Consider the following 26,047-nt stretch of genomic DNA (forward strand, 5'->3'; position numbering starts at 1 on the left):
TTTGTGCCAAGTTTGGTCCAGATCCATCATTGTTTGAGTCCACAGTGCTCTCTGGATGTTTTGCCTTGAGTTTGGGGGTTGTAGTTCGCCTACATCCAGAGAGCACTGTGGACTCAAACAATGATGGATCTGGACCAAACTTGGCACGAATATTCCATATGCCCAAATATGAACACAAATGGAGTTTGGGGAAATAGAACCTTGACATTTGGGAGTTGTAGTTGCTGGGATTTGTAGTTAACCTACAATCAAAGAGGATTCTGAACTCCACCAATGATGGAATTGAACCAAACATGGAATACAGGACTTCCATGACCAACAGAACACACTGGAAGGGTTTGGTGGGAATTGACCTTGAGTTTGGGAATTATAGTTCACCCACATCCAGAGAGCACTATGGACTCAAACAATGATGGATCTGGACCAAACTTGGCACAAATATTCCATATGCCCAAATGTGAACACTGGTGGTGTTTGGGGGAAATAGGCCTTGACATTTGGGAGTTGTAGTTGCTGGGATTTGTAGTGCACCTACAATCAAAGAGCATTCTGAACCCCACCAATGATGGAATTGAACCAAACCAACGATGGAATTGAACCAAGTTTAGTTACATCCAGAGACCACTGTGGACTCAAACAATGATGGATCTGGACCAAACTCTATACGAATACTCAATATGCCCAAATGTGAACACTGGTGGAGTTTGGGGAAAATAGAACCTTTACATTTGGGAGTTGTAGTTGTTGGGATTTGTAGTTCATCTACAATCAAAGAGCATTCTGAACCCCACCAACGATGAAATTGAACCAAACTTGGCACACAGTTCTCCCATGACCAACAGAACTTGCTGGAAGGGTTTGGTGGGCAGTGTCCTTAGGTTTTGGAGTTGTAGTTCAGTTATATCCAGAGACCACTGTGGACTCAAACAATGATGGATCTGTACCAAACTCTACACTCAATATGCTCAAATGTGAACACTGGTGGAGTTTGGGGAAAATAGATGTTGATATTTGGGAGTTGTAGTTGCTGGGATTTGTAGTTCACCTACAATCACAGAGCATTCTGCACCGCACCAACGATAGAATAGGGCCAAACCTCCCACACAGAACCCCCATGACCACCAAAGTGGGTCACAGCAACGCGTGGCAGGGGATGGCTAGTAACTATATAGATAAAAATGTAATGTTCTTTTGTGGGATTAAGAGAACTCAAAAACCACTAAATGAATTGCCGCCAAATTTGGACACAAGACACCTCTCAGGTGGAAAGAAAGAAGGGTAGAGAAAGAAGGAAGGAAGGAGGGAAGGCGGGAGAGAAAGAGGGAAAGAAGGAGGGAAGGAGAGAAGGAAAGAAAGGTAGAGAAGGAAGGAAGGAGAGGAGGAGGGAGAGAAAGAGAGAAAGAAGAAGGGAAAGAAGAAGGGAAGGAGAGAAAGATGGAAAGAAAGAAGGGCAGAGAAGGAAGGAAGGAGAGAAGGAAAGAAAGGTAGAGAAGGAAGGAAGGAGATAAGGAGGGAGAGAAAGAGGGAAAGAAGACGGGAAAGGAGGGAAGGAGAGAAAGGAAAGAAAGAAAAGTAGAGAAGGAAAGAGAGAAAGAAAGAGGGAGAGAAGAAGGGAAAGAAGGAGGAAAGGAGAGAAAGAAGGAAAGAAAGAAAGGTAGAGAAGGAAGGAGGGAGAGAAAGAGGGAAGAAGGAGAGAAGGAAGGAAAGAAAAGTGTAGAGAAGGAAGGGGGGAAGGAGAGAAAGAAGGAAAGAAAGAAGGGTAGAGAAGGAAGGAAGGAGAGAAGGAGGGATAGCAGAAGGGAAAGAAGGAGGGAAGGAGAGAAAAAGGAAAGAAAGAAAGTTAGAGAAGGAAGGAGGCAGAGAAGGAGGGAGAGAAGAAGGGAAAGAAGGAGGGAAGGAGAGAAAGAAGGAAAGAAAGAAAGGTAGAGAAGGAAGGAGGGAGAGAAGGAGGGAGAGAAAGAGGGAAAGAAGAAGGGAAAGGAGGGAAGGAGAGAAAGAAGGAAAGAAAGAAATGTAGAGAAGGAAGGAGGGAGAGAAAGAGGGAGAGAAGAAGGGAAAGAAGGAGGGAAAGAAGGAGGGAAGGAGAGAAGGAAGGGAAAAAAGAAGGGTATAGGAGGGAGGGAGGAGAGAAGGAGGAAGAGAAGGAGGGAGAGAACGAGGGAAGGAGAGAAGGAAGGAAAGAAAAGTGTAGAGAAGGAAGGAGGGAAAGAAGGAGGGAAAGAAGGAGGGAAAGAGATAAAGAAGGAAAGAAAGAAGGGTAGAGAAGAAAGGAAGGAGCGAAGGAGGGAGATAAAGAGGGAAAGAAGGAGAGAAGGAAAGAAAAAAAGGTAGAGAAGGAAGGAGAGGAGGAGGGAGAGAAAGAGGGAAAGAAGGGAAAGAAGGAGGGAAGGAGAGAAAGACGGAAAGAGAGAAGGGTAGAGAAGGAAGGAAGGAGAGAAGGAGGGAGAGAATGAAATAAAAAAGTGAAAGAGGGAAGGAAGGGGAGAAGGAACGAAAGAGAGAAAAAGGAAGGGAAGGAAGGAAGGAAAGAGGGAAGGAAGGATGGAACCAAAGTACAAAGGAAGTGAGAAAAGAAACACGTAGAGAAGGAAGAAAGAAGAAGGGAAAGAAAAAGAGGGAAGGAAGGAAGAGAATGAAAGAAGGAGAGAAAGAGGGAAGGAAGGCTGGCCACAGCAATGTATGGCTGATTCAGCTAGTCTATATAAATAAAAATGTAATGTTCGTTTGTGGGATTCACATAACTCAAAAACCACTGAACGAATTGCCGCCAGATTTTGTCATTTGGGAGTTGTAGTTGCTGGGATTTATAGTTAACCTACGCATTCTGAACTCTACCAATGATGGAATTGAACCAAATGTGGCACACAGGACTTCCATGACCAACAGAAAACACTAGAAGGGTTCGGTGGGCATTGACCTTGAGTCTGGGAGTTGTAGTTCACCTACATCCAGAGAGCACTGTGGACTCAAACAATGATGGATCTGGACCAAACCTAGTACGCATATTCCATATGCTAACCCAAGGAGTGACCATCACTAAAAACAATTAAATGATTTTGTCATTTGGGAGTTGTAGTTGCTGGGATTTATAGTTAACCTATGCATTCTGAACTCCACCAATGATGGAATTGAACCAAATGTGGCACACAGGAATTCGATGACTAACAGAAAACACTAGAAGGGTTTGGTGGGCATTGACCTTGAGTTTGGGAGTTGTAGTTCACCTGCATCCAGAGAGCGCTGTGGACTCAAACAATGATGGATCTGGACCAAACTTGACACAAATATTCCATATGCCCAAATATGAACACAGATGGAGATTGGGGGAAATAGACCTTAACATTTGGGAGTTGTAGTTACTGGGATTTATAGTTCACCTACAATCAAAGAGCATTCTGAACCCCACCAACGACAGAATTGGGGCAAACTTCCCACACTGAACCCCCATGACCAACAGAAAATGCTTAATGCCATCCAGTCGAACTCCCTTCCCCAGGGCAAGAAAACGTAATCAAAGCCCTCCTGACAGAGAGCCATCCAGCCATAGATATAAATAGATATGATTCACACACAGAGAGATATAGTACCATAGATTTGAAAGGGACTCCTAAATAAGAACAATGATATGTTACATGTTCCAGAGTAGGCAAACCAGACACTCTCCACATCAACACTGACAAAGAAACAGCGATAAATACTGTTTACCCACAAGCAGAAAGATATTATATATATTAGAAACCAACGCTTTCTCGTTTCTTTATTTTCCAGATCACCAGACTGGGCCACAGCAATGTGTGGGAGGGGACGGCTAGTATAATATAGGTTCTTGTGGGTTTTTTCGGGCTATAGGGCCATGTTCTAGAGGCATTTCTCCTGACGTTTCGCCTGCATCTATGGCAAGCATCCTCAGAGGTAGTGAGGTCTGTTGGAAATAGGACAATGGGTTTAGTATAATATAATTCGAAATATATTGCATTGTAATGTAATATAATTTAGTATACCTCATGCAGGACTTATATTTTATTTAATTTGACTGCTTTTTTATTTTATATCTCACCAAATTACAAATTCCAGGATCACATAACATTCAATAACTGTGTCATCACATACTGAGGTCTACATTTTGTCGCATGGCTCATGTTAGGCCTCATATTAAGCTTAGCTCTGACAATTATATTGAGGGGAAAGCTCATGTTAGGTTTTTAATCAGCCATATCTCCTTGTTCATAGCAGATAATGTTGGTCTTTTGTTCAGTTCTGTGATACCTTTGCTCATTGAGGACCCTGTGGTTACAGTACTGTCCCTTTTCCTAACCCCTGCCTTAGGCAGACTGCAATTTGTGTATTCAGGCTTTTATCTAAGAAGCCATATGGCCCTCAGGTCACGAATCTACCATTTCCTGTTTTGCAGAGTTCCCTTCTGCAAAAGAGCCACACACAGATCCATCTATATAAATAAAAATGTAATGTTCGTTTGTGGGATTAACAGAACTCAAAAACCACTGGACGAATTGACACCAAATTTGGACACAACACACCTAACAACACACCTTGTATTTCTAGGTGCAAAGATTACTGCAGATGCAGACTGTGGCCAGGAAATCAGAAGACGCTTACTTCTTGGGAGGAGAGCAATGTCCAGTCTCGATAAAATAGTAAAGAGTAGAGACATCAGACTGGCAGCAAAGATCCGCCTAGTCAAAGCCATGGTATTCCCTGTAGTCACCTACGGATGTGAGAGCTGGACCTTAGGGAAGGCTGAGAGAAGGAAGATCGATGCTTTTGAACTGTGGTGTTGGAGGAAAGTTCTGAGAGTGCCTTGGACTGCAAGAAGATCCAACCAGTCCATCCTCCAGGAAATAAAGCCCGACTGCTCATTGGAGGGAAAGGATACTAGAGGGAAAGCTGAAGTACTTTGGCCACATCATGAGGAGACAGGAAAGCCTAGAGAAGACAATTATGCTGGGGAAAGTGGAAGGCAAAAGGAAGAGGGGCTGACCAAGGGCAAGATGGATGGATGGCATCCTTGAAGTGACTGGACTGACCTTGAAGGAGCTGGGGGTGGTGACGGCCGACAGGGAGCTCTGGCGTGGGATGGTCCTTGAGGTCACAAAGAGTCGGAGACGACTGAACGAATGACCAACACACCTAACAACCTAATGTATGTTCTTCACTCATAAAAACACTGACAAACACAGCGGAAGGGACTTAAAAAGCCTCAAAAAGCTAAATGACAATACAGAAAAAAGGGAAGAAAGAGGGAGGGAAGGGGAGAAAAAGAAAGAAAAAGAAAGAAAAGAAAGAGGGAGGGAAAGAAAGAAAGAAGGAAAGGGAGAAGGAAGCATGGAAGCAAAGGGAAGGAAGGAAAGTAATAAAGAAGGAAGAAAGGAGAGAAAGAGGGAGGGAAAGAAAAAGGGGGTGGAAGGAAAGTTAGAGAAGGAAGGAAGGAGAGAAGGAAAGAAAAAGGAAAGAAGGAAGGAAAGGGTGCGAAGGAAAAAAAGAGAAACAGCAGAAGAGAAAAAAAGGGGGAAGGAAGGAAAGAGATAGAGAAGGAAAGACGGGAAGGAAAGAAGGAAAAAGGGAATGAAGGAAGGAGGGAAAGTAGGAGAGAAAGAGGGAAGGTTAGCCACAGCAGTGCGTGGCGGGTACAGCTAGTCTATATAAATAAAAATGTAATGTTCGTTTGTGGGATTAACATAACTCAAAAACCACTTGTGACACCAAATTTGGACACAAGACAACTAACAAAACAATATATGTCCTTCACTCAAAAAAATTGATTTTGGTATTTGGGAGTTGTAGTTGTTGGGATTTATAATTCACTTAAAATCAAAGAGCATTCTGAACCCCACCAATGATGGAATTGAACCAAACTTGGCACACAGTTCTCCCATGACCAACAGAAAATACCTGAAGGGTTTGGTGGACAGTGTCCTTTGGTTTTTGAGTTGTAGTTCACCTACATCCAGAGATCACTATGGACTCAAACAATGATGGATCTGGACCACACTTGGCACAAATATTCCATATGCCCAAATATGAACACAGATGGAGTTTGTGGGAAATAGACCTTGACATTTGGGAGTTGTAGTTACTGGGATTTATAGTTCACCTACAATCAAAGAGCATTCTGAACTCCACCAGTGATGGAATTGAACCAATCTTGGCACTCAGTTCTCCCATGACCAACAGAAAATACTGGAAGGGTTTAGTGGGCAGTGTCCTTTGGTTTTGGAGTTGTGGTTCACCTACATACAGAGATCACTGTGGACACAAACAATGATGGATCTGGACCAAACTCTATACGAATACTCAATATGCCCAAATGTGAACAGTGGTGGAGTTTGGGGGAAATAGAATCTTGACATTTGGGAGTTGTAGTTGCTGGGATTTATAGTTCACCTACATTCAAAGAGCATCCTGAACCTCACCAACAATAGAATTGAACCAAAAGTTTCACACAGAACCCCCATGACGAACAGAAAATATTGTGTTTTCTGATGATTTTGGTGATCCCTCTGACACTCCTTTATGTCCCCCGCAGGGATTCCAACCCCAGGTTGAAAAATGCTTTGCCGGTCGAAACTCGAACCATCTGTGACCTACTTGCTTTTCAGAGAGCCTGTAAAACCTTTCTCTTCCGACAAGCTTTTGATGGGTGAATAACTCGGGACTATGCCTGTTCTTGTTTTCATTGTATTTTAAAGTTAATTGTATTGTTTTAATCTACTGCTATAAACCGCTCCGAGCCAAATAAATCAAATAAATGCTGCCTTAAGTCCATCCAGTCCAACTCCCGTAACCAGGGCAAGAAAACATAACCAAAGCCCTCCTGACAAATAGCTATCCAGCCATATAGATAGATAGATAGATAGATAGATAGATAGATAGATAGACATAATTCACACACACACACATATGTATATGACAGATATAGTATCATAGACTGAAAGGGATCCCAAAAGAAGGACAATTCTATGTTGCATGTTCCAGAGTAGGCAAACCAGACAATCTCCACATCAACACTGACAAAGAAACAAGAAGAAATAGTGTTTACCCACAAGCATCAAGACATTACATATATTATTTTCCAGATCACCAGACTGGGCCACAGCAACGAGTGGCAGGGGACGGCTGGTATATAAATAGAAATGTAATGTTCGTTTGTGGGATTAACAGAACTCAAAAACCACTGGACGAATTGTCACCAAATTTGGACACAATACCCCTAACAGTCCAATGTATGTCCTTCACTCAAAAATTGATTTTGTCATTTGGGAGTTGTCGTTTCTAGGATTTGTCGTTTATGTACAATCAAAGAGCATTCTGAACCCCACCAACGATGGAATTGAACCAAACTTGGCACACAGTTCTCCCATGACCAACAGAAAATACTGGAAGGGTTTGGTGGGCAGTGTCCTTTGGTTTTTGAGTTGTAGTTCACCTACAACCAGAGAGCACTGTGGACTCAAACAATGTTGGATCTGGACCAAACTCTACAGGAATACTCAATATGCCCAAATGTGAACACTGATGGAGTTTGGGGAAAATGGAATCTTGACATTTGGGAGTTGTAGTTCCTGGGATTTGTAGTTCACATACAATCACAGAGCATTCTGAACCCCACCAACGATAGAATTGGGCCAAAACTCCCACACAGAACAGCCATGTGGGCCACAGCAACGCATGGCAGGGGATGGCTAGTATATAAATAAAAATGTAATGTTTGTTTGTGCGATTAATAATAACTCAAAAACCACTGGACGAATTGCCACCAGATTTGGCCACAAGACACCTACTAACCCAAGGAGTGACTATCACTCAAAATAAATTGATTTTGTCATTTGGGAGTTGTAGTTGCTGGGATTTATAGTTAACCTACGCATTCTGAACTCCTACCATGATGGAATTAAACCAAACATAGCATAACAGGACTCCTGTGACTAACAAAAAAAAAAAAAAAAACACTAGAAGGGTTTGGTGAGCATTGACCTTGAGTTTGGGAGTTGTAGTTCACTTGCATCCCAAATGACAAAATTTGTATTGATTTAATTTTTTTTTTGTTTTTTAAAATTAGCTATAATAGGCCAAAGTTTGACATAATGTTTATACCCGTGAGGGAGACACCCTACAATTTGGGCAGTTTCTACTTATTGACAGGGAATTTCCAGCAGAGGGTCAGGACAGGGCTGGAGGTTTGGGTGGCCTCAATAAGCCGAGTTCCCCTCATACGTTCTTGCCTGTGTGAGAGAGTCACACTCTCTCAACCTCATCATGATTGCTAGGCTCCAGAGGAAATTTGCAGACAACTCCTTCCTCTCACTCCCAACTAACTCCCCAGGAAGGCACAGACAATTCCACTCCTCATGTTAAGCTTAGCTCTGGCAATTATATTGAGGTGAAAGCTCTCCTTTCTTCAGGCCTCATGTTAGGCTTTTACTCTTGACAGGGAGATGTCCATACAGCCATATATCCGTGTTCATAGCAGATAATGTTGGGCTTTTATTCAGCAAGGACCACCAGCACTGAAGTGATGGTCCTCCGCCATCAACTCTGTTGGACCGGCCACATTGTCCGGATGCCCGACCACCATCTCCCAAAGCGGTTGCTGTACTCCGAACTCAAGAATGTTGGTGGACAGGAAAAGAGATTTAAAGATGGGCTCAAAGCCAATCTTAAAAACTCTGGCATAGACACTGAGAACTGGGAAGCCCTGGCCCTGGAACACTCCAGCTGGAGGTCAGCTGTGACCAGCAGTGCTGCAGAATTTGAAGAGGCACAAATGGAGGGCGAAAGAGAGAAACATGCCAAGAGAAAGGTGCATCAAGCCAACCCCGACTGAGACCGCCTTCTACCTGGAAACCAATGCCCTCACTGCAGGAGAAGATGCAGATCAAGAATATTATTATTATTTATTTACAGCTTTTATATTCCGCTCTTCTCACCCCGCAGGGGACTCAGGGCGGATTACAGTGTCCACATATATGGCAAACATTCAATGCCAATTTTTGACATACAAACATATACAGACATACACAGAGGCTATTTAACTTTTTCTGGCCGCCAGAAGAGCTGTCGCTTTCATCATCCATCTGCGACGCTGACGAAGCATTTCCGCATTCCCCGCTGTAATGCTTTGCTGGAGTCTTCTTTATGGGCTCATAAATCAGTTAATTTAGCCTCCCCACACTTTAAGGTGGTACTACCTAATTTTCCTACTTGACAGATGCAACTGTCTTTCAGGTTGCAAAGGTCAACAACAGGCTACACAATTGGTTGGAAACCCACTCCAACCCAGGCTGGCTTCGAACTCATGACCTTTTGGTCAGAGTGATCTTAATGCAGCTGACACTCAGCCAGCTGCGCCACAATTCACAGTCACCTACGGACCCACAAAAATACTGATCCTGGAAGACTATCCTACTCAGCCAACGAGGGATCGCTTAAGTAGAAGTAAGTAGAAGAAGAAGTATCCCTAAGTTTGCAAAGGTACACAAAGGAGGAAAAACACATTTCGATTTTGCAGATGAGGACTACCAAGTAAAAGAATAAGCAACTTCCACAAGACTACTCATCTCAATGGAGGAAATATGCACACCTACTCAAACTTCTACTCCTACTTCTACACCTACTTCAAACTTCTACACCTACTCAAACAGTTCTTACACTGCAGGGGTCATTATGGCCTGCCAAATGCTCACAGATTTCTCATCCTCTTTCTGCCCCTGGTTTTGCTAATACACTGGCAGAGCATTTACCAAACAGACAGGAGTCACTTCATTTATTCATGCCTTTCCAGAGAGCTTGTTGTCTTGACATGGTGTCTCTGCTAAGGCACAGTTGTGACATTTTGGTTGCTAGTTTATTTGCACAGCTGAGAAGTAACTTGTTCAGATGGCTGCAGATTGAGAAGAGGAGGAAGGGAGACTTTTTGCTTGCAAGCTAACATCTGCTAACATCTGAGCTGAGGCAGTACATCTGTGTATGTGTGTGTGTGAGAGAGAGAGAGTTGGTGAGAAGGAAGCCAAGAATGGACACATGTATTCCCTCAGTTCTTACAATAAAGAGAGGAGATTCCATCTGAACACAAGGAAGAACTTCCTGACTGTGAGAGCCGTTCAGCAGTGGAACTCTCTGCCCCGGAGTGTGGTGGAGGCTCCTTCTTTGGAAGCTTTTAAACAGAGGCTGGATGGCCATCTGTCAGGGGTGATTTGAATGCAATATTCCTGCTTCTTGGCAGAATGGGGTTGGACTGGATGGCCAATGAGGTCTCTTCCAACTCTTTGATTCTATGATTCTATGACCTCTGAGGAAGCTTGCCATAGATGGAGGCGAAACGTCAGGAGAAAATGCCTCTAGAACATGGCCATATAGCCCAGAAAACCTACAACAACCCAGTGATTCCGGCCATGAAAGCCTTCGACAATACAATAAAAATTCTGTTACATACAATGGGTTTTTATTAAGTTTTGAAAAAAGGAAGTTATGCTGCTTCACCCTGTAGATTAGGCTTTTAAACTGAGGCTGGATGGCAATCTGTTGGGAATGCTTTGAATGTGATTTTCCTGCTTTTTGGTAGAAGGGGATAGGACTGGATGGCCCATGAGGTGATTCTATGTAATACAGTACAACACCTGCTTATGTTTGGTGCTCTCCCTTCCAGGTATGAAGCAGGGTTGCTTCTGTTTAGTTTCCAAGACCAGAAGGGATTGGGCACTTTGAGCGTGCAGGGTCTTCCCCGTCTCTCTTTCCCTCTCAAGCAATGTATCCTAGGATTCCCTTGCCTGCAACCAGGGCCATGAAAGTAGCATCAAACTAGTCCAATGGCACAGTGTGGATTCTGCTCTCCTAACTCCAGAAGGCTGGCAGGAAAGGCTCCAGCTTCCCCAGAAGAGAGGAGCAGAATTCAAAACGATCTTGACAGATTTGAGAGATGGGCCAATGCTAACAAAATGAAGTTCAACAGTGACAAATGCAAGATACTCCACTTAGGCAGAAAAAAAATGCAATGCAAAGATGCAGAATGGGGGATGTCTGGCTCAACAGCAGTATGTGGGGAAAATATCTCATGGACAACAAGTTAAACATGAGCCAACAATGTGATGCTGCAGCTAAAAAAGCCAATAGGATTTTGGCCTGCATAAATCAGAGTCTAGTGTCTACATCCAGGAAAGTCATGCTACCCCTCTATTCTGCTTTGGTTAGACCACACCTGGAATATTGTGTGCAATTCTGGGCACCACAATTCAAGAGAGATATTGACAAGCTGGAATGTGTCCAGAGGAGGGCGACTAAAATGATCAAGGGTCTGGAGAACAAGCCCTATGAGGAGCGGCTTAGGGAACTGGGCATGTTTAGCCTGAAGAAGAGAAGGCTGAGAGGAGATATGATAGCCATGTATAAATATGTGAGAGGAAGCCACAGGGAGGAGGGAGCAAGCTTCCTTTCTGCTTCCTTGGAGACTAGGACAAGGAACAATGGCTTCAAACTACAAGAGAGGAGATTCCATCTGAACATGAGGAAGAACTTCCTGACTGTGAGAGTCGTTCAGCAGTGGAACTCTCTGCCCCAGAGTGTGGTGGAGGCTCCTTCTTTGGAAGCTTTTAAGCAGAGGCTGGATGTCCATCTGTCAGGGCTGATTTGAATGCAATATTCCTGCTTCTTGGCAGGGGGTTGGACTGGATGGCCCATGAGGTCTCTTCCAACTCTTTGATTCTATGATTCTGTAAGTTCATGAGCGGGAAAGATGTCCTTGTGAGTCCAAAACATTAGGCAGAGCTGCCATGCTGGGATCAAAGCTGGTCCTTGGGAAACTACAACTCTGATGAAGGGCAGAAGTCCCAAGATCCAGCTGTTCCCCAAAAGTCTAGTGGGGTCCTTGTTGTTAGTGCCTTGGCAATGTGACCAAGACTTAACCCTTATTGTGTAGTCTGGTGCCCTTGCCCTTTGCAGAACTATAAGTCACTATCCCTTATTTTAGGGGTGGGGGGTGCTCGGCTTCAAAACTAGTCCAGTGGCGCAGTGTGGATCCTGCTCTCCCAGCTCCAGGAAGGCTGTTTGGAAAGGCTCCATCTTCCTGCGCGCAAGAGAGAAAGAGGAGCTCTCCAAACGCGCGCTCTCCAAACGCGGGCAACTTTACGCACAGCCTGGGCCGGGTTTTCCTGCCTCCCTTCCCCTCCCTCCTTTCTTTGGGGAGGGAGGGAAAGAAGGAAGGAGGGAAGAGGAAGGGAGGGAGGATGGATGCGGGTCCGCTGCTGTCCTTTTCCCCGCCTTGGTGCCCCTTGCTTCTCCGGCTCGCCTTGCCTCGCTGCTGCTGCTTTGCGCCCGCCCGCCTTTGGAGAAGGAGAGGAGGAGGAGGAGGAGAGGGGCGCAAAGGAGGAGGGGCTGCCGGCCCTCCTCTTCTTCTTCCTCCTCCTCCTCTTTCTGCCGCCCAGCCGGGTCTCCGGGGTCTCTTCCCCAGCCTCTCAGCCTTCTTCTTCTCCTTCCTGCCGCATCCTCTCCAGGATGGGCTACACGGATCCCACCTCCAGCCGGGATCTGCTGGGCAACCGAGCCTTGCTCTTCATCTTCGTCTGCGCCTTCGCCGTGGTGACGCTGGTGCAGCAGATCCTCTACGGGAGGAACTACTTGAGGAGGTAAAAAAGCACCCCCTCCAAAGAGGGGGAGGCCAACTCCAAAGCAACCCAGCTCTCAGGTTGGCTTCTGCAGCCTCTCCTGCGCCTGGGAGGCATCTTTGGAGATGTCCTTTGGGATGCCCTTGGTGGGATAGAGTGGGTACAGAGAAGGCATGGGCCAATTGGGGTCCTCCAGGTGCTTTGGACCTCAACTCCTACCATTCCTAACAGCCTCAGGCCCTTTCCTTTCCCCCCTCAGCCGCTTAAGCGGCTGAGGGGAAAAAGGAAGGGGCCTGAGGCTGTTAGGAATGGTGGGAGTTGGAGTCCAAAGCACCTGGAGGACCCCAATTAGCCCATGCCCCTTACAAAGCATTGAAGGGCACTGGAAAGATTCAAGACTAACCATTACTTTGTGATGCTTGCCCTTTATTGGCAGCCCTTCTCTCTAAACTCAGGGTGCGGAGTTGACCTCTAAAGGCAGCCCTCAAACTCAAGGCGGAATAACAAATCAGGCCTCAAAGGGAATTGCTGTTAGACCTTACAACCTCTAAGGTTAGATGCAGGTGAAACGTCAGGAAAGAATGCTTCTGGAACATTGCCAGACAGCCTGGAGAACGTACAACAGCCCAGTGATTCCGGCCATTGCTCTAAAAGTTGTGCCGCCATCCTGAGGATGCTTGCCATAGGTGCAGGTGAAATGTCAGGAGAGAATGCTTCTGGAACATGGCCAGACAGCCCGGAAAACATACAACTACCCAGTTCTTCTGGCCATTGCTCTAAAAGTTGTGCCGCCATCCTGAGGATAGGTGCAGGTGAAATGTCAGGAGATAATGCTTCTGGAACATGGCCAGACAGCCCGGAAAACGAACAACAATTCCATGATTCCAGCTACAAAAGCCTTCGACAATTCATTGCTGTAAGTGTTGTGTCGCCATCCTGACCTGACCTACCAGGAAGGGTTGTTGTTGTTGTGTAGGAGGAAAGACAGAGCCGTGGATCTTCATCTTCTACTCACTGCAGGGCAGGAGGACCATGAATGTCACAAATGCAGGACAGAGATCTTGTATTTCCAAATGCAGGCTCCAAAGAGTGAGGTTTGATAAAGCCTTGTTATCATTGTTGTTGCTGCTATGTGACTTCAGGTTGTTGTTGAAGGCTTTCATGTTCGGAATCACTGGGTTGTGGCGAGTTTTCCGGGCTGTCTGGCCACGCTCCAGAAGCATTCCCTCCTGACGTTTCACTCATATCTATGGCAGGCATTCTCAGAGGTTGTGAGGTTTGTTGGAAACTAAGCAAGGGAGGTCTATATATCTTTAGAATAATGTCCAGGGTGGGAGAAAGAACTCTTGACTGTTGGAGGCAAGTGTGAATGTTGCAATTAATCACCTTGATTAGCATTGAATAGCCTTGCAGCTTCAAAGCCTGGCTGCTTCCTTCCTGGGGGAATCCTTTGTTGGGAGGTGTTAGCTGGCCTTGATTGTTTCATCCCTGGAATTTACCTGTTTTTGAGTGTTGCTCTTTATTTACTGTCCTGATTTTAGAGTTTTTTAAACACCGACAGCCGGATTTTGTTCATTTTCATGGTTTCCTCCTTTCTGTTGAAATTGTCCACATGCGTGTGGATTTCAATGACTTCTCTGTTTAGTCTGCCATAGTAGTTGTTAGAAGGGTCCAGCATTTCTGTTTCCAACTTATGACAGCCCTAGATTGACCCTCCCTCAGGTTTGCTTGGCAAGACTTCTCCGAAGCAGGATTGCCTTTGTCTTCCTTTGAGGCCGAGAGAGTGTGACTTGCTCAAGGTCACCCAGTGAGTTTCCATGGCTGAGCAGGGATCGAAACCATATTCTCCAGTGTGCTAGTCTGATTTGCTATTGGCTCCTGAGTAAATAAACACACAGGGTGGCACACACTGGCTTTCGACAACCTAACTCCATTGGGACTGCAAATGTCTGAGTAAATGAGCACAGGATTTGGCTGCTTAATAGCGGGTGTTCTGTCATCCTGCTTCCCTCCAAAGAAGTCCTGTTTGAACTCAGTGGGAATGGCATCTGAGTAATGAAGATCTCAGCCGCATCAGATTTCTTATGACATATGCTTTTATGTGCTACAGCCCACCTCCTGAAACAGATGCAGGAAGTGGTATTATCTCCTGGCAGAGATAGATGACTATGTGTATGTGTGCATGTGTGTGCCTTAATGGGCACAGAGAAGAGCCAGGTAACCGTAAAATACGAGAATTAACAGTCTATGCCAATGTTTTGTGCGTGTCAGGAGTGACTTGAGAAACTGCAAGTTGCTTCTGGTGTGAGAGAATTGGCCGTCTGCAAGGACATTGCCCAGGGGATGCCTGGATGGTTTTTTGATGTTTTACCATCGTTGTGGGAGGCTGCTCTCATGTCCCCGCATGAGGAGCTAGAACTGATAGTGGGTGCTCATCCATGCTCTCCCTGGATTCTCCCTGGATTCGAACCTGCGAACCTGTTCCTGTGTGGGGAGCTGGAGCTGACAAAGGGAGCTCAACCCACTCTCCCCAGATTCGAACTGCTGACCTGATGGTCAGCAGTCCTGCCGGCAAAAGGGTCTAACCCACTGTGCCACTGGGGGCTCTGTCTATGCCACCCGGCTCAGTCTATGCCAATGCTGTATTACAAGATAGACATCAGTAAAGGAGGCAGGCTGCACTCCTGGATAGAGATATACTTTCCTGGCTGTTGGTGCATGTCTTCAAGTCATTTCCAAACTATGGTGGCCTTAAGGTGATCCTTCTTTGGAAGCTTTTAAACAGAGGCTGGATGGCCATCTGTCAGGGGTGATTTGAATGCAATATTCCTGCTTCTTGGCAGGGATTTGGACTGGATGGCCCATGAGGTCTCTTCCAAATCTTTGATTCTATGATTCTATTACAGGGCTTTCTTAGCCAAATTTGGTCAGAAGACGTTTGCCCTTGCCTTTCTGAGGCTGAGAGAGCGTGACTCACCCAAGGTCATCCAGTGGGTATTCAGACCCTGCTCTCCAGTGTCATTGTCCAGTGCTCAAAATTACTAGGTAAAGGTTTCCCCTGACATTGAGTCTAGTTGAGTCCAATTCTGCGGGGTGGGGCTCATCTCCATTTTTTAGCCAAAGAGCCAGCGTTGTCCGTAGACACCTCCAAGGTCATGTAGCCAGCATGACTGCATGGAGCTCCATTACCTTCCTGCTAAGGTGGTACCTATTGATCTACTCACATTTGCATGCTTTTGAACGGCCAAGTTGGCAGAAACTGGGGCTAACTGTGGGAGCTCACCCCGCTCCTCAGTCAGCAAGTTCAGCTGTTTAACCCGCTGCTCAAATCCATGCAAATTCTTACAGTGATTTTCTCCTATGTATATTTTTTACATGAGCTTGAAGGCAGCGTTTAGAGGTCAACTTCACATCATACATTTTAGCCATTTCAGTGTATACGCAGTTGTCATCCTTATTCAACATATTTCAAGCCATTGAGGAGAAGGCTTGGCTTGGCTCAGCTCGGTCCATTACAAGCAGGTCTTTTGGTAAAATAATCACAACTGTTTGTGATACTTAATTATTTTATAAATAATGATTTTGAAATAAATCTTCTATTGGAATAATTGGACCTCCTGCTTTGCTTCTTTCCCCAGAGGTCTCACTCTGCTCGCTTTCCGTTTCCCTTCACATCTTCTTCTATTCAGTAGTAGAAATCTGTACCTCTTTCTGCCCATCTAACTAGGCTTCTGTTAGGATCCCTTCCTTTTCCAGTTGTCAGGACTGGGTGGTCTCTAGGCATATAGAAGTCAGGATTATATATTTTTAAGAGGCATTGATCTATAATGACATCTCTATGTGACTCCTGGTGAGGAGACAAAAGCAACAAAGTGGGTCTAGAGATAATTTCAAAAGGAATGAATCTTATTTATGCTTCCATGGCAGGAATTTTCTTGTTATAGCGAAATTGAATACTAACCTGCATGCATTAATGCTGAAGCAAGTCCTTCGGCCTGCTCCCTAAAATCTTATGTTTAGATATCCTTAGCTGGAAGTAAGCTCTATTCAACATTCTCTGATTTACTGTTGTTGTGTGCCTTCAAGTTATTTGGTGGAGGCTCCTCCTTTGGAGGCTTTTCAACAGAGGTTGGATGGCCATCTGGTACAGTGGGTTAAACCCCTGTGCCGGCAGGACTGAAGACCAACAGGTCGCAAGTTCAAATCCAGGGAGAGGCGGATGAGCTCCCTCTATCAGCACCAGCTTCTCATGCGGGAACATGAGAGAAGCCTCCCACAAGGATGATAAAAATCATCCGGGTGTCCCCTGGGCAACATCCTTGCAGATGGCCAATTCTCTCACACCAGAAGTGACTTGCAGTTTCTCAAGTCACTCCTGACACGACAATAATAATAATAATAATAATAGAATCATAGAATCATAGAGTTGGAAGAGACCTCATGGGCCATCCAGTCCAACCTCCTGCCAAGAAGCAGGAAAATTGCATTCAAATCACCCCTGACAGATGGCCATCCAGCCTCTGTTTAAAAGCTTCCAAAGAAGGAGCCTCCACCACACTCCGGGGCAGAGAGTTCCACTGCTGAACGGCTCTCACAGTCAAGAAGTTCTTCCTCATGTTCAGATGGAATCTCCTTTCTTGTAGTTTGAAGCCATTGTTCCGCGTCCTAGTCTCCATGGAAGCAGAAAACAAGCTTGCTCCCTTCTCCTGTGGCTTCCTCTCACATATTTATACATGGCCATCATATCTGCTCTCATCCTTCTCCAGGCTAAACATGCCCAGCTCCTTAAGCCGCTCCTCATAGGGCTTGTTCTCCAGACCCTTGATTATTTTAGTGGCCCTCCCCTGGACACATTCCAGCTTGTCAATATCTCTCTTGAATTGTCGTGCCCAGAATTGGATACAATATTCCAGGTGTGGTCTAACCAAAGTGGAATAGAGGGGTAGCATTACCTCCCTAGATCTAGACCATATGCTCCTATTGATGCAGGCCAAAATCCCATTGGCTTTTTTGGCCGCCACATCACATTGTTGGCTCATGTTTAACTTGTTGTCCACGAGGACTCCAAGATCTTTTTCACACGTACTGCTCTCGAGCCAGGCATCGTCCCCATTCTGTATCTTTGCATTTCGTTTTTTCTGCTTTGGTGGAGTATCTTGCATTTGTCCCCTGTCGGGGATGCTTTGAATGTGACTAAACTAGATGGCCCATGAGGTCTCTTCCAACTATGATTTATTTACAACTTATGATTTCACTGTAGTGACCCTATCATGGGCCTTTTTGGTGCTGAGAGAGTGTGACATGTCCAAGGCCATCCAGCAGGTTTACATGGCCAAGCAGAGAATCAAACCCTGATCTCCAAAGCAGTCTAATGTTCAAACCACTTTACTTCATTTGCTCTTTACTGTCTTACTTACTTCTTTGCAAAACATTTACTGCATAGCATTAAAGGGACATGTCAAAAAGGATGTTGTTGTACCAACTGTAGGTTATGTTTCAGATGAAGGAACTAGTAGGGTCATCTCTGTATTCCTCGCCTAAGAAAATCCTACAAAATTCATGGGGTAGCCATAAATCGACAGATGACTTTAAGGCAGGTACACAAATACATGCATGTAAGCGCGAATGATAGGCGATCAATCATGCTGAAGCCCCAATGAGATGGATGGGATTTGCTTGTCAAGTGCAAATTGTCTTCTTTGATTGATGGCATGCAGTCACGAAACCTTTGGTTAAAGTATGGAAAAATGCAGGCTGAGGCTTTTGTAAAATCTCTAGTGCCATCAAGATTTGTGTTTTGGAGTGCTTCATTTTGGGATTCTAACTAGTCATGACTTTCCTAGGTCACTTCATTCCATTCTCCCTGTATCAGTTCTCAAATAGCCAGCTTCCCATGGACATTTAATCTCAGAATCATTGAGTTGGAAGGGGCTTTGTGGACCATCTAATCCAGTGGTTCTCAACCTGGGGTCCCCAGATGTTTTTGACCTACAATTCCCAGAAATCCCAGCCAGTTTACCAGCTGTTAGGATTTCTGGGAGTTGTAGGCCAAAAACATCTGCGGACCCCAGGTTGAGAACCACTGATAATCCGACCCTCCTGATCTATGCAAGATCTCTCCAGCTAAAGCAGTGGTTCCCAACCTGTGGATCACCAGTGGTCTGTAAGAACTAAAATACAGTCTGCGACCTCACAATTTTTACATCGTATTGTCGAACGCTTTCATGCCGGAATCACTGGGTTGTTGTAGGTTTTTTCGGGCTATATGGCCATGTTCAAGAGGCATTCTTTCCTGACGTTTTGCCTGCATATATGGCAAGCATCCTTAGAGGTAGTGAGGTCTGTTGGAACTAGGAAATGACCAGGGTGAGACAAAGAAATCTTGTCTGTTGGAGCTAGGTGTGAATGTTTCAACTGACCACCTTGATTAGCATTTGATGGCCTGGCAGATTGCCCCAGGCACTAACAAGCCACACCAAACAACTGCCAGGCCATCAAATGCTAATCAAGGTGGTCAGTTGAAACATTCACACTAAGCTTCAACAGACAAGAGTTCTATGTCCCATCCTGGTCATTCCACAGATATATAAACCCATTTTCCTAGTTCCAACAGACCTCACTACCCCTGAGGATGCTTGCCATAGATGCAGGCAAAATGTCAGGAGAGAATGCCTCTAGAACATGGCCATATAGCCCAAAAAAACTACAACAACCCAATTACCAATTATCGTTGCAAGGAGAGTTATTGGTCACGCAAAACCTTCTTATAGTGCAGAGCATTAACAAAATCAATGGATGACAACACAGCCCAACCAAAAAAATTTTTTTCTTGGTGTCTTTGTTTTTAGGTCTATTCCCTGGGGTTATTTGGGGTGCCGATTCAGAAAATTGCATTGGATAGACCACATCAGCTCTAGATTATTAAATATGGGTTTCTGTGGGTGAGCAGATGGTGCCTACTGGATGGCATATGTTCTGTATCAGAAACTAGACCTGATGTGGTCTATCCAATGCAGTTTTCTAAATCAGCACCCCAAATAATCAATAGCATTGAATAGCCATGCAGCTTCAAAGCTTGGCTGCTTCCTGCCTGGGGGAATCCTTTGTTGGGAGGTGGTTAGCTGGCTGTGATTGTTTTTTTGTCTGGAATTCCTTGAGTGTTGTCCTTTTGTTTTTTACTGATTTAAGAGGTTTTTTTAAATACTGGTAGCCAGATGTTGTTCATTTTCATGGTTTCCTCATTTCTGTTGAAATTGTCCCCATGCTTGTGGATTTCAATGGCTTCTCTGTGTAGTCTGACATGGTAATTGACATGGTAGCAGCCAAGCCCTGAAGCTGCAGGACTATTCAATGCTGATCAAGGTGATCAATTGCAGCATCCACACTTGCCTCAAACAGGCAAGAGTTCTTTTTCACATCCGGACATTATTCCACAGATATATAAACCTCACTTGCCTAGTTTCCATCAAACCTCACAACCTCTGAGCATGCTTTCCATAGATGTGGGCAAGATATCAGGAGAGAATGCTTCTGGAACATGGCCATACAGCTCGGAAAAGTCACAGAAACCCAGTGATTCCAGCCATGAAAGCCTTCGAAAACACAACCGTCCAGATCTATATTATTTGCCATAAGAAGATGGTATCGCAAGCACTCAGCTGTTGTGAAATGAGATAGGAAAAATCTTGCAAACATATTGGAAACTCGTATCTGAATATTTCTTTGTGTGATTACTCTCTAAACTCAGAAAGCTAGTGGTTCAAGGAACAGACAGAGTGAATATCTTTCCCCTTGTACAGTTTTCTGTTTATAGAAGACCATGTGTTACGTTGGTCTAAATAAGGAATTGAGGAAATTGACTGAAAAATATCAGGAGGTCCTGAGTTTTGTTTGCTTTTGCAATCGAAGCTAACAGAACCAAGAAATCAAATCACAGTTAAGCCTTATTAATAATAACAAATCTCTGGAGTGTTGTCATTCTTACTTGATTAATACAAGCAATAAAACAGTCCCTTTGAATTGAGAGCAGAACGAGAGGATAAGAAACTGGAAGACGTACAATACAGTAAATGCTTTCTTAAAAGTAATTGCACATGATTTCACTGCCAAAGAACTGCGTTTAAAGATGCGACTTGAGATCCTTAATTTGAGTAGACATGCAAAATATGATATTAGGAATTGCTGAAGCCCAGGCGTCATCTTTGCCCAAGGAGCCCCAGGTGGCACAGTGGGTTAAACCCTTGTACCGTCAGGACTGAAGACCGACAGGTCGCAGGTTCGAATCCAGGGGGAAGCGCGGATGAGCTTCCTCTATCAGCTCCAGCTCTCCATCCGGGGACATGAGAGAAGCCTCCCACAAGGATGGTAACACATCAAAACATCCAGGCATCCCCTGGGAAACATCTTTGCAGACGGCCAATTCTCTCACACTAGAAGTTACTTGCAGTTTCTCAAGTTGCTTCTGACACGAAAAAAAAAATTGCCCAAAAGCATTATGTTCCTTAAGGTTTATATCCTCCCTTTCCTCCAGTAAACTCAGGGAAGAGCTTTATGTCTTCCATTTATTCTCAAGACCCCCCTTTGAGGTAGGTCAAGCTGGGGGTCTATTTACATCAGCATTTCTCAACCTGAGGGTCAGGACAAATGAGGGGGGTGGTGAGGGGGTTTCAGAGGGGGCACCAAAGACCATCAGAAAATGCATATTTCTGATGGTCTTAGGAACGCCTTTGGCAAAGAAGGCTGAATATCTCTCCACCTAGTATCATAGAGCTGGGAGAGACCTCATGGGCCATCCAGTCCCTCATGGTCCATCCTGTCCTTCCCTTCTTTTTCGGAAACAGACAGTGAATCTTTCCACCCAAATTCCTCCTCCGTTGTGACTGGACAGCCTCTCAGCCAGCCTCTCAGCCAAGGGGAGGGCTGTTTCTGAGACTCTAAGTGGGGAGGGGAGAGCAGGTGTACTCAGCGCGTGGCAACATGGTGTGCATGTGGTAGTGAGGGAGAGCATGCAAGGCTAGAGGTTGGCTTGTGCCAGTGAGTTCCCTCATGGAATGGGGATTCTGTGTGGGAAGTTTGGCCAAATTCTATCATTGTTGGAGTTCAGAATGCTCTTTGATTATAGGTGAACTATAAATCCCAGCAACGACAACTCTCAAATGTCACACTCTATTTTCCTCAAACTCCACCAGTGTTCACATTTGGGCATATTGAATATTCATGCCAAGTTTGGTCCAGATCCATCATTGTTTGAGTCCACAGTGCTCTCTGGATGTAGGTGAACTCCAAAACCCAAGGGCAATGCCCATCAAACCCTTCCAGTATTTTCTGTTCATCATGGGAGTTCTGTGTGCCAAGTTTGGTTCAATTCCATTATTAGTGGAGTTCAGAATGCTCTTTGTAGATGAACTATAAATCCCAGCAGCAACAACTCCCAAATGTCAAGATCTATTTTCCCCAAACTCCACCAGTGTGCACATTTGGGCATATTGAGTATGTGTGCCAAGTTTGGTCCAGATCCATCATTGTTTGAGTCCACAGTGCTCTCTGGGTGTAGCTGATCCAGAACTCCAAAAACTCAAGGTCAATGTCCACCAGTATATGGGATATGCAACTCGCAAGCTTGGAAATACTGATCATATTGACACCTGTGTTTTACTCCTGACCCTCACTTGTAGTGAGTGTTCAACATCTTTATTAATGACTTAGATGAAGGGCTAGAAGGCATGATCATCAAGTTTGCAGACGACACCAAATTGGGAGGGAGAGCCAATACTCCAGAGGACAGGAGCAGAATTCAAAACGATCTTGACAGATTAGAGAGATGGGCCAAAACTAACAAAATGAAGTTCAACAGTGACAAATGCAAAATACTCCACTTTGGCAGAAAAAATGAAATGCAAAGATACAGAATGGGTGACGCCTGGCTCGAGAGCAGTACGTGTGAAAAAGATCTTGGAGTCCTCGTGGACAACAAGTTAAACATGAGCCAACAATGTGATGTGGCGGCAAAAAAAGCCAATGGGATTTTGGCCTGCATCAATAGGAGCATAGTGTCTAGATCTAAGGAAGTAATGCTACCCCTCTATTCTGCTTTGGTTAGACCACATCTGGAATATTGTGTCCAATTCTGGGCACCACAATTCAAGAGAGATATTGACAAGCTGGAATGTGTCCAGAGGAGAGCGACTAAAATGATCAAGGGTCTGGAGAACAAGCCCTATGAGGAGCAGCTTAGGGAACTGGGCATGTTTAGCCTGAAGAAGAGAAGGCTGAGAGGAGATATGATAGCCATGTATAAATATGTGAGAGGAAGCCACAGGGAGGAGGGAGCAAGCTTGTTTTCTGCTTCCTTGGAGACTAGGACGCGGAACAACGGCTTCAAACTACAAGAGAGGAGATTCCATCTGAACATTAGGAAGAACTTCCTGACTGTGAGAGCCGTTCAGCAGTGGAACTCTCTGCCCCGGAGTGTGGTGGAGGCTCCTTCTTTGGAAGCTTTTAAGCAGAGGCTGGATGGCCATTTGTCAGGGGTGATTTGAATGCAATATTCCTGCTTCTTGGCAGGGGGTTGGACTGGATGGCCCATGAGGTCTCTTCCAACTCTTTGATTCTATGATTCTATGATTCTAGTTCCATCTCTAGGGGTGCATCTACATTGTAGAATTAATGCAGTTTGACACCTCTTAAAAATGCCATGGCTCAATGCTGTGAAATCATAGCATTGTAGCTGAATCTGCCAAAGTGCACTAATACATTACCAAACTACAACTTCCACAATTCTACAGCTTTCAGGTGTGGCGATTAATGCAGTGTCATCCTGCATTAACTCTATCTATAGTATAGATGCAACTCTTAGAGATGGAGCGAGGAGTGAGTGCCAATGATAGAATGCAGAGGCTGAGATGATCGAAATGTCCAAGCATTTCTGTTTTGGGCCCATTTTTGAGTCCTTTCTGAAGGCAGCTCCATATCCAACGCATTACAGCAGGCCAGACGAGTGGCTGGAGCGCATGCATAATCAGACCCCTAGAGAGAAAGCATTAAACCTCGAATTCTCATGGCGCTGCTTGAAACATCGCTTTCTGTTCTGTCACCGCAGCTGTTCAGAAAGCTCTTTCCGCCGATAAATGCAGGCTCAGAAGGTTTCTCCTCCCACATGGAGCATTTTAAAAGGCGATCTGGACTGTTTCGACGATGCTGGGGCCATTTAAACTGGAGGAGGCCACGCTTACTGGGCTGGCCTTCCTCAGCATTCGCCCACAGCTGACAGACCTGTTCTGAGTTGTTTGTCATGCGCCACATATTTAATTGCTTCCCTTTAAATAGCTGTAATTTAGGCAATTATGAAACCCAACGTCTCCAGATGTGAGCAGAGGCAGCTAATGGGAACAGAGCACAAAAGAGACAGTGCTTGAAAATAATAATAATAATAATGGTGTGCTATAAATGGGTGTCAGACCCTGTTCTTGACACTGTCATTCTCATAGTCTATGTTTTTTCCCCTTCAAAATAATTCTTCATCTATATCCTAGTGGCGCAACAGGTTAAACTGCTGAGATGCTGAACTTGCTGACTGAAAGGTCAGTGGTTCAAGTCTGGGGATTGGGGTGAGCTCCCACTGTTAGCTCCAGCTTCTGGCAACCTAGCAGTTCAAAGGGCCCCCCGGTGGCGCAGTGGGTTAAAGCACTGAGCTGCTGAGCTTGTTGACCAAAAGGTCACAGGTTCGATTCCAGGGAGCGGCGTGAGCTTCTGCTGTCAGCCCTAGCTTCTGCCAACCTAGCAGTTCGAAAACATGCAAATGTGAGTAGATCAATAGGTACCATCTGGCGGGAAGGTAACGGCACGCCATGCGGTCATGCTGGCCACATGACCTTGGAGGTGTCTATGGACAACGCTGGCTCTTCGGCTTAGAAATGGAGATGAGCACCACACCCCAGAGTCAGACATGACTGGACTTTATGTCAGGGGACAACCTTTACCAACCTTTACCTAGCAGTTCAAAAACATGCAAGTGTAGGTCGATCAATAGGAACCACTCCAACAGGAAGGTAACGGCGTTCCATGTAGTCATGCTGGCCACATGACCTTGGAGGTGTCTATGGACAACTCTGTCTCTTTGCCTTAGAAATGGAGATGAGCACCACCCTCAGAGACTAGACTTAACAACTAGACTTAACGTTAGGGGGAAATCTATACCTTTAATATTGTCTTGTATCATGTCCCACAGTTGATGGTGGTTAGTGGTGGCAGACCTAGCAGCTGGTGATGAATGGGTTAATGTAAGTCTTCTACACTGCCATATAATCCAGATTATCAAAGCAGATAATGTACATTATTTGTTTTGAACTGGATTATCTGAGTCTACACTGCCATATAATCCAGTTCAAATAAGATAATCTGGATTTTATATGACAGTGTATAAAGGGCCTCGGATTATATTGTAGAATTAATGCAGTTTAACATCACTTTAGCAGGCATGGCTCAATGCTCTTGAATCCTGGGAGTTGTAGTTTTCTGAAGCACCAGCCCTCTTTGGAAAATGAAAGATCTTGGAAAATGAAAGCTCCCATGATGGATCCATGACTGTTAACATGATGTCAAACTGGTGGTCCAAAATTCAGTGATGCCTGAATTGTACATGTTGGCTACATCTATGAGAGTTGAATGAAAAGTAATGCCTCCACCTTCGTTACTTGGGTTTGGGTGAGAATATTTTAATAAATCGAATACAGAAATTATCCTTAGAATGTGCTTTTTAACTACCACAATTCACTTTCCCACATAACCACCAGACAATTGGATAAATTTCCGCCAATGATGAACAAGTTTTCTGAAGCCGTCATGGAAGAAGTCGACACTCTGTTTCCGCAACCAGCGTCTCACAGTTCTCTCATCCTGGGTACCCATCATGCACAGATCTGCTGATAGCCAAGCAAAGCAATAATGTGACCCACACATTCTTGTGAAATGCCGATTATGCTTGAAATTTCTCTCTGAGTGATACGACAATCATCCTGAATCAATCTGTCAACCTTTTGCTTGTGAAACTGGGTGGTTGCTGTCACAGGACGTCCAAATCTTTGTTTGTCATGCAAGTCAGATGTTCCCACCTCAACATCTTTAAACTTACTTGCCCAACGATGCACAGTACTCACATCAACACAATCACCATAAACAGCTTGCATTCTCTGATAATAATAATAATAATAATAATAATAATAATAATAATGATAATAACTTTATTTGTATCCCGCTACCATCTCCCCAAGGGACTCGGTGCGGCTTACATGAGGCTGAGCCCACAATACATCAGCAAAAACAACAACAACAGTAATACAAAACAATAAAATAAAACTGATAAAAATTGGCAGTTAACATCAACAATAACACAATAACATTTAAAAATATGGCTGGGCCAAATGTAATGATTAAAA

General features: G+C 44.7%; 1 protein-coding gene across 2 annotated transcripts in view; it reads left to right on the forward strand.

Annotated features, from left to right (window-relative positions):
* The first annotated feature begins 12,074 nt into the window (after nucleotides 1–12,074).
* The window catches only part of ST8SIA5 (ST8 alpha-N-acetyl-neuraminide alpha-2,8-sialyltransferase 5), a 72,277-nt gene continuing 58,304 nt past the window's right edge, over nucleotides 12,075–26,047 (forward strand). Inside the window, exon 1 of one of the 2 annotated variants that reach the window (XM_067464666.1) lies at nucleotides 12,075–12,635. In XM_067464666.1, the coding sequence (XP_067320767.1) occupies nucleotides 12,241–12,635 (395 nt within the window). In that variant the 5' untranslated portion in view covers nucleotides 12,075–12,240. The remainder of the gene's footprint in view (nucleotides 12,636–26,047) is intronic. The other variant, XM_067464667.1, reaches the window with a different exon arrangement.

The sequence above is a fragment of the Anolis sagrei genome, chromosome 2 (genome assembly GCF_037176765.1).
Source record: "Anolis sagrei isolate rAnoSag1 chromosome 2, rAnoSag1.mat, whole genome shotgun sequence".
In the NCBI taxonomy this organism is placed as follows: Eukaryota; Metazoa; Chordata; class Lepidosauria; order Squamata; family Dactyloidae; genus Anolis; species Anolis sagrei.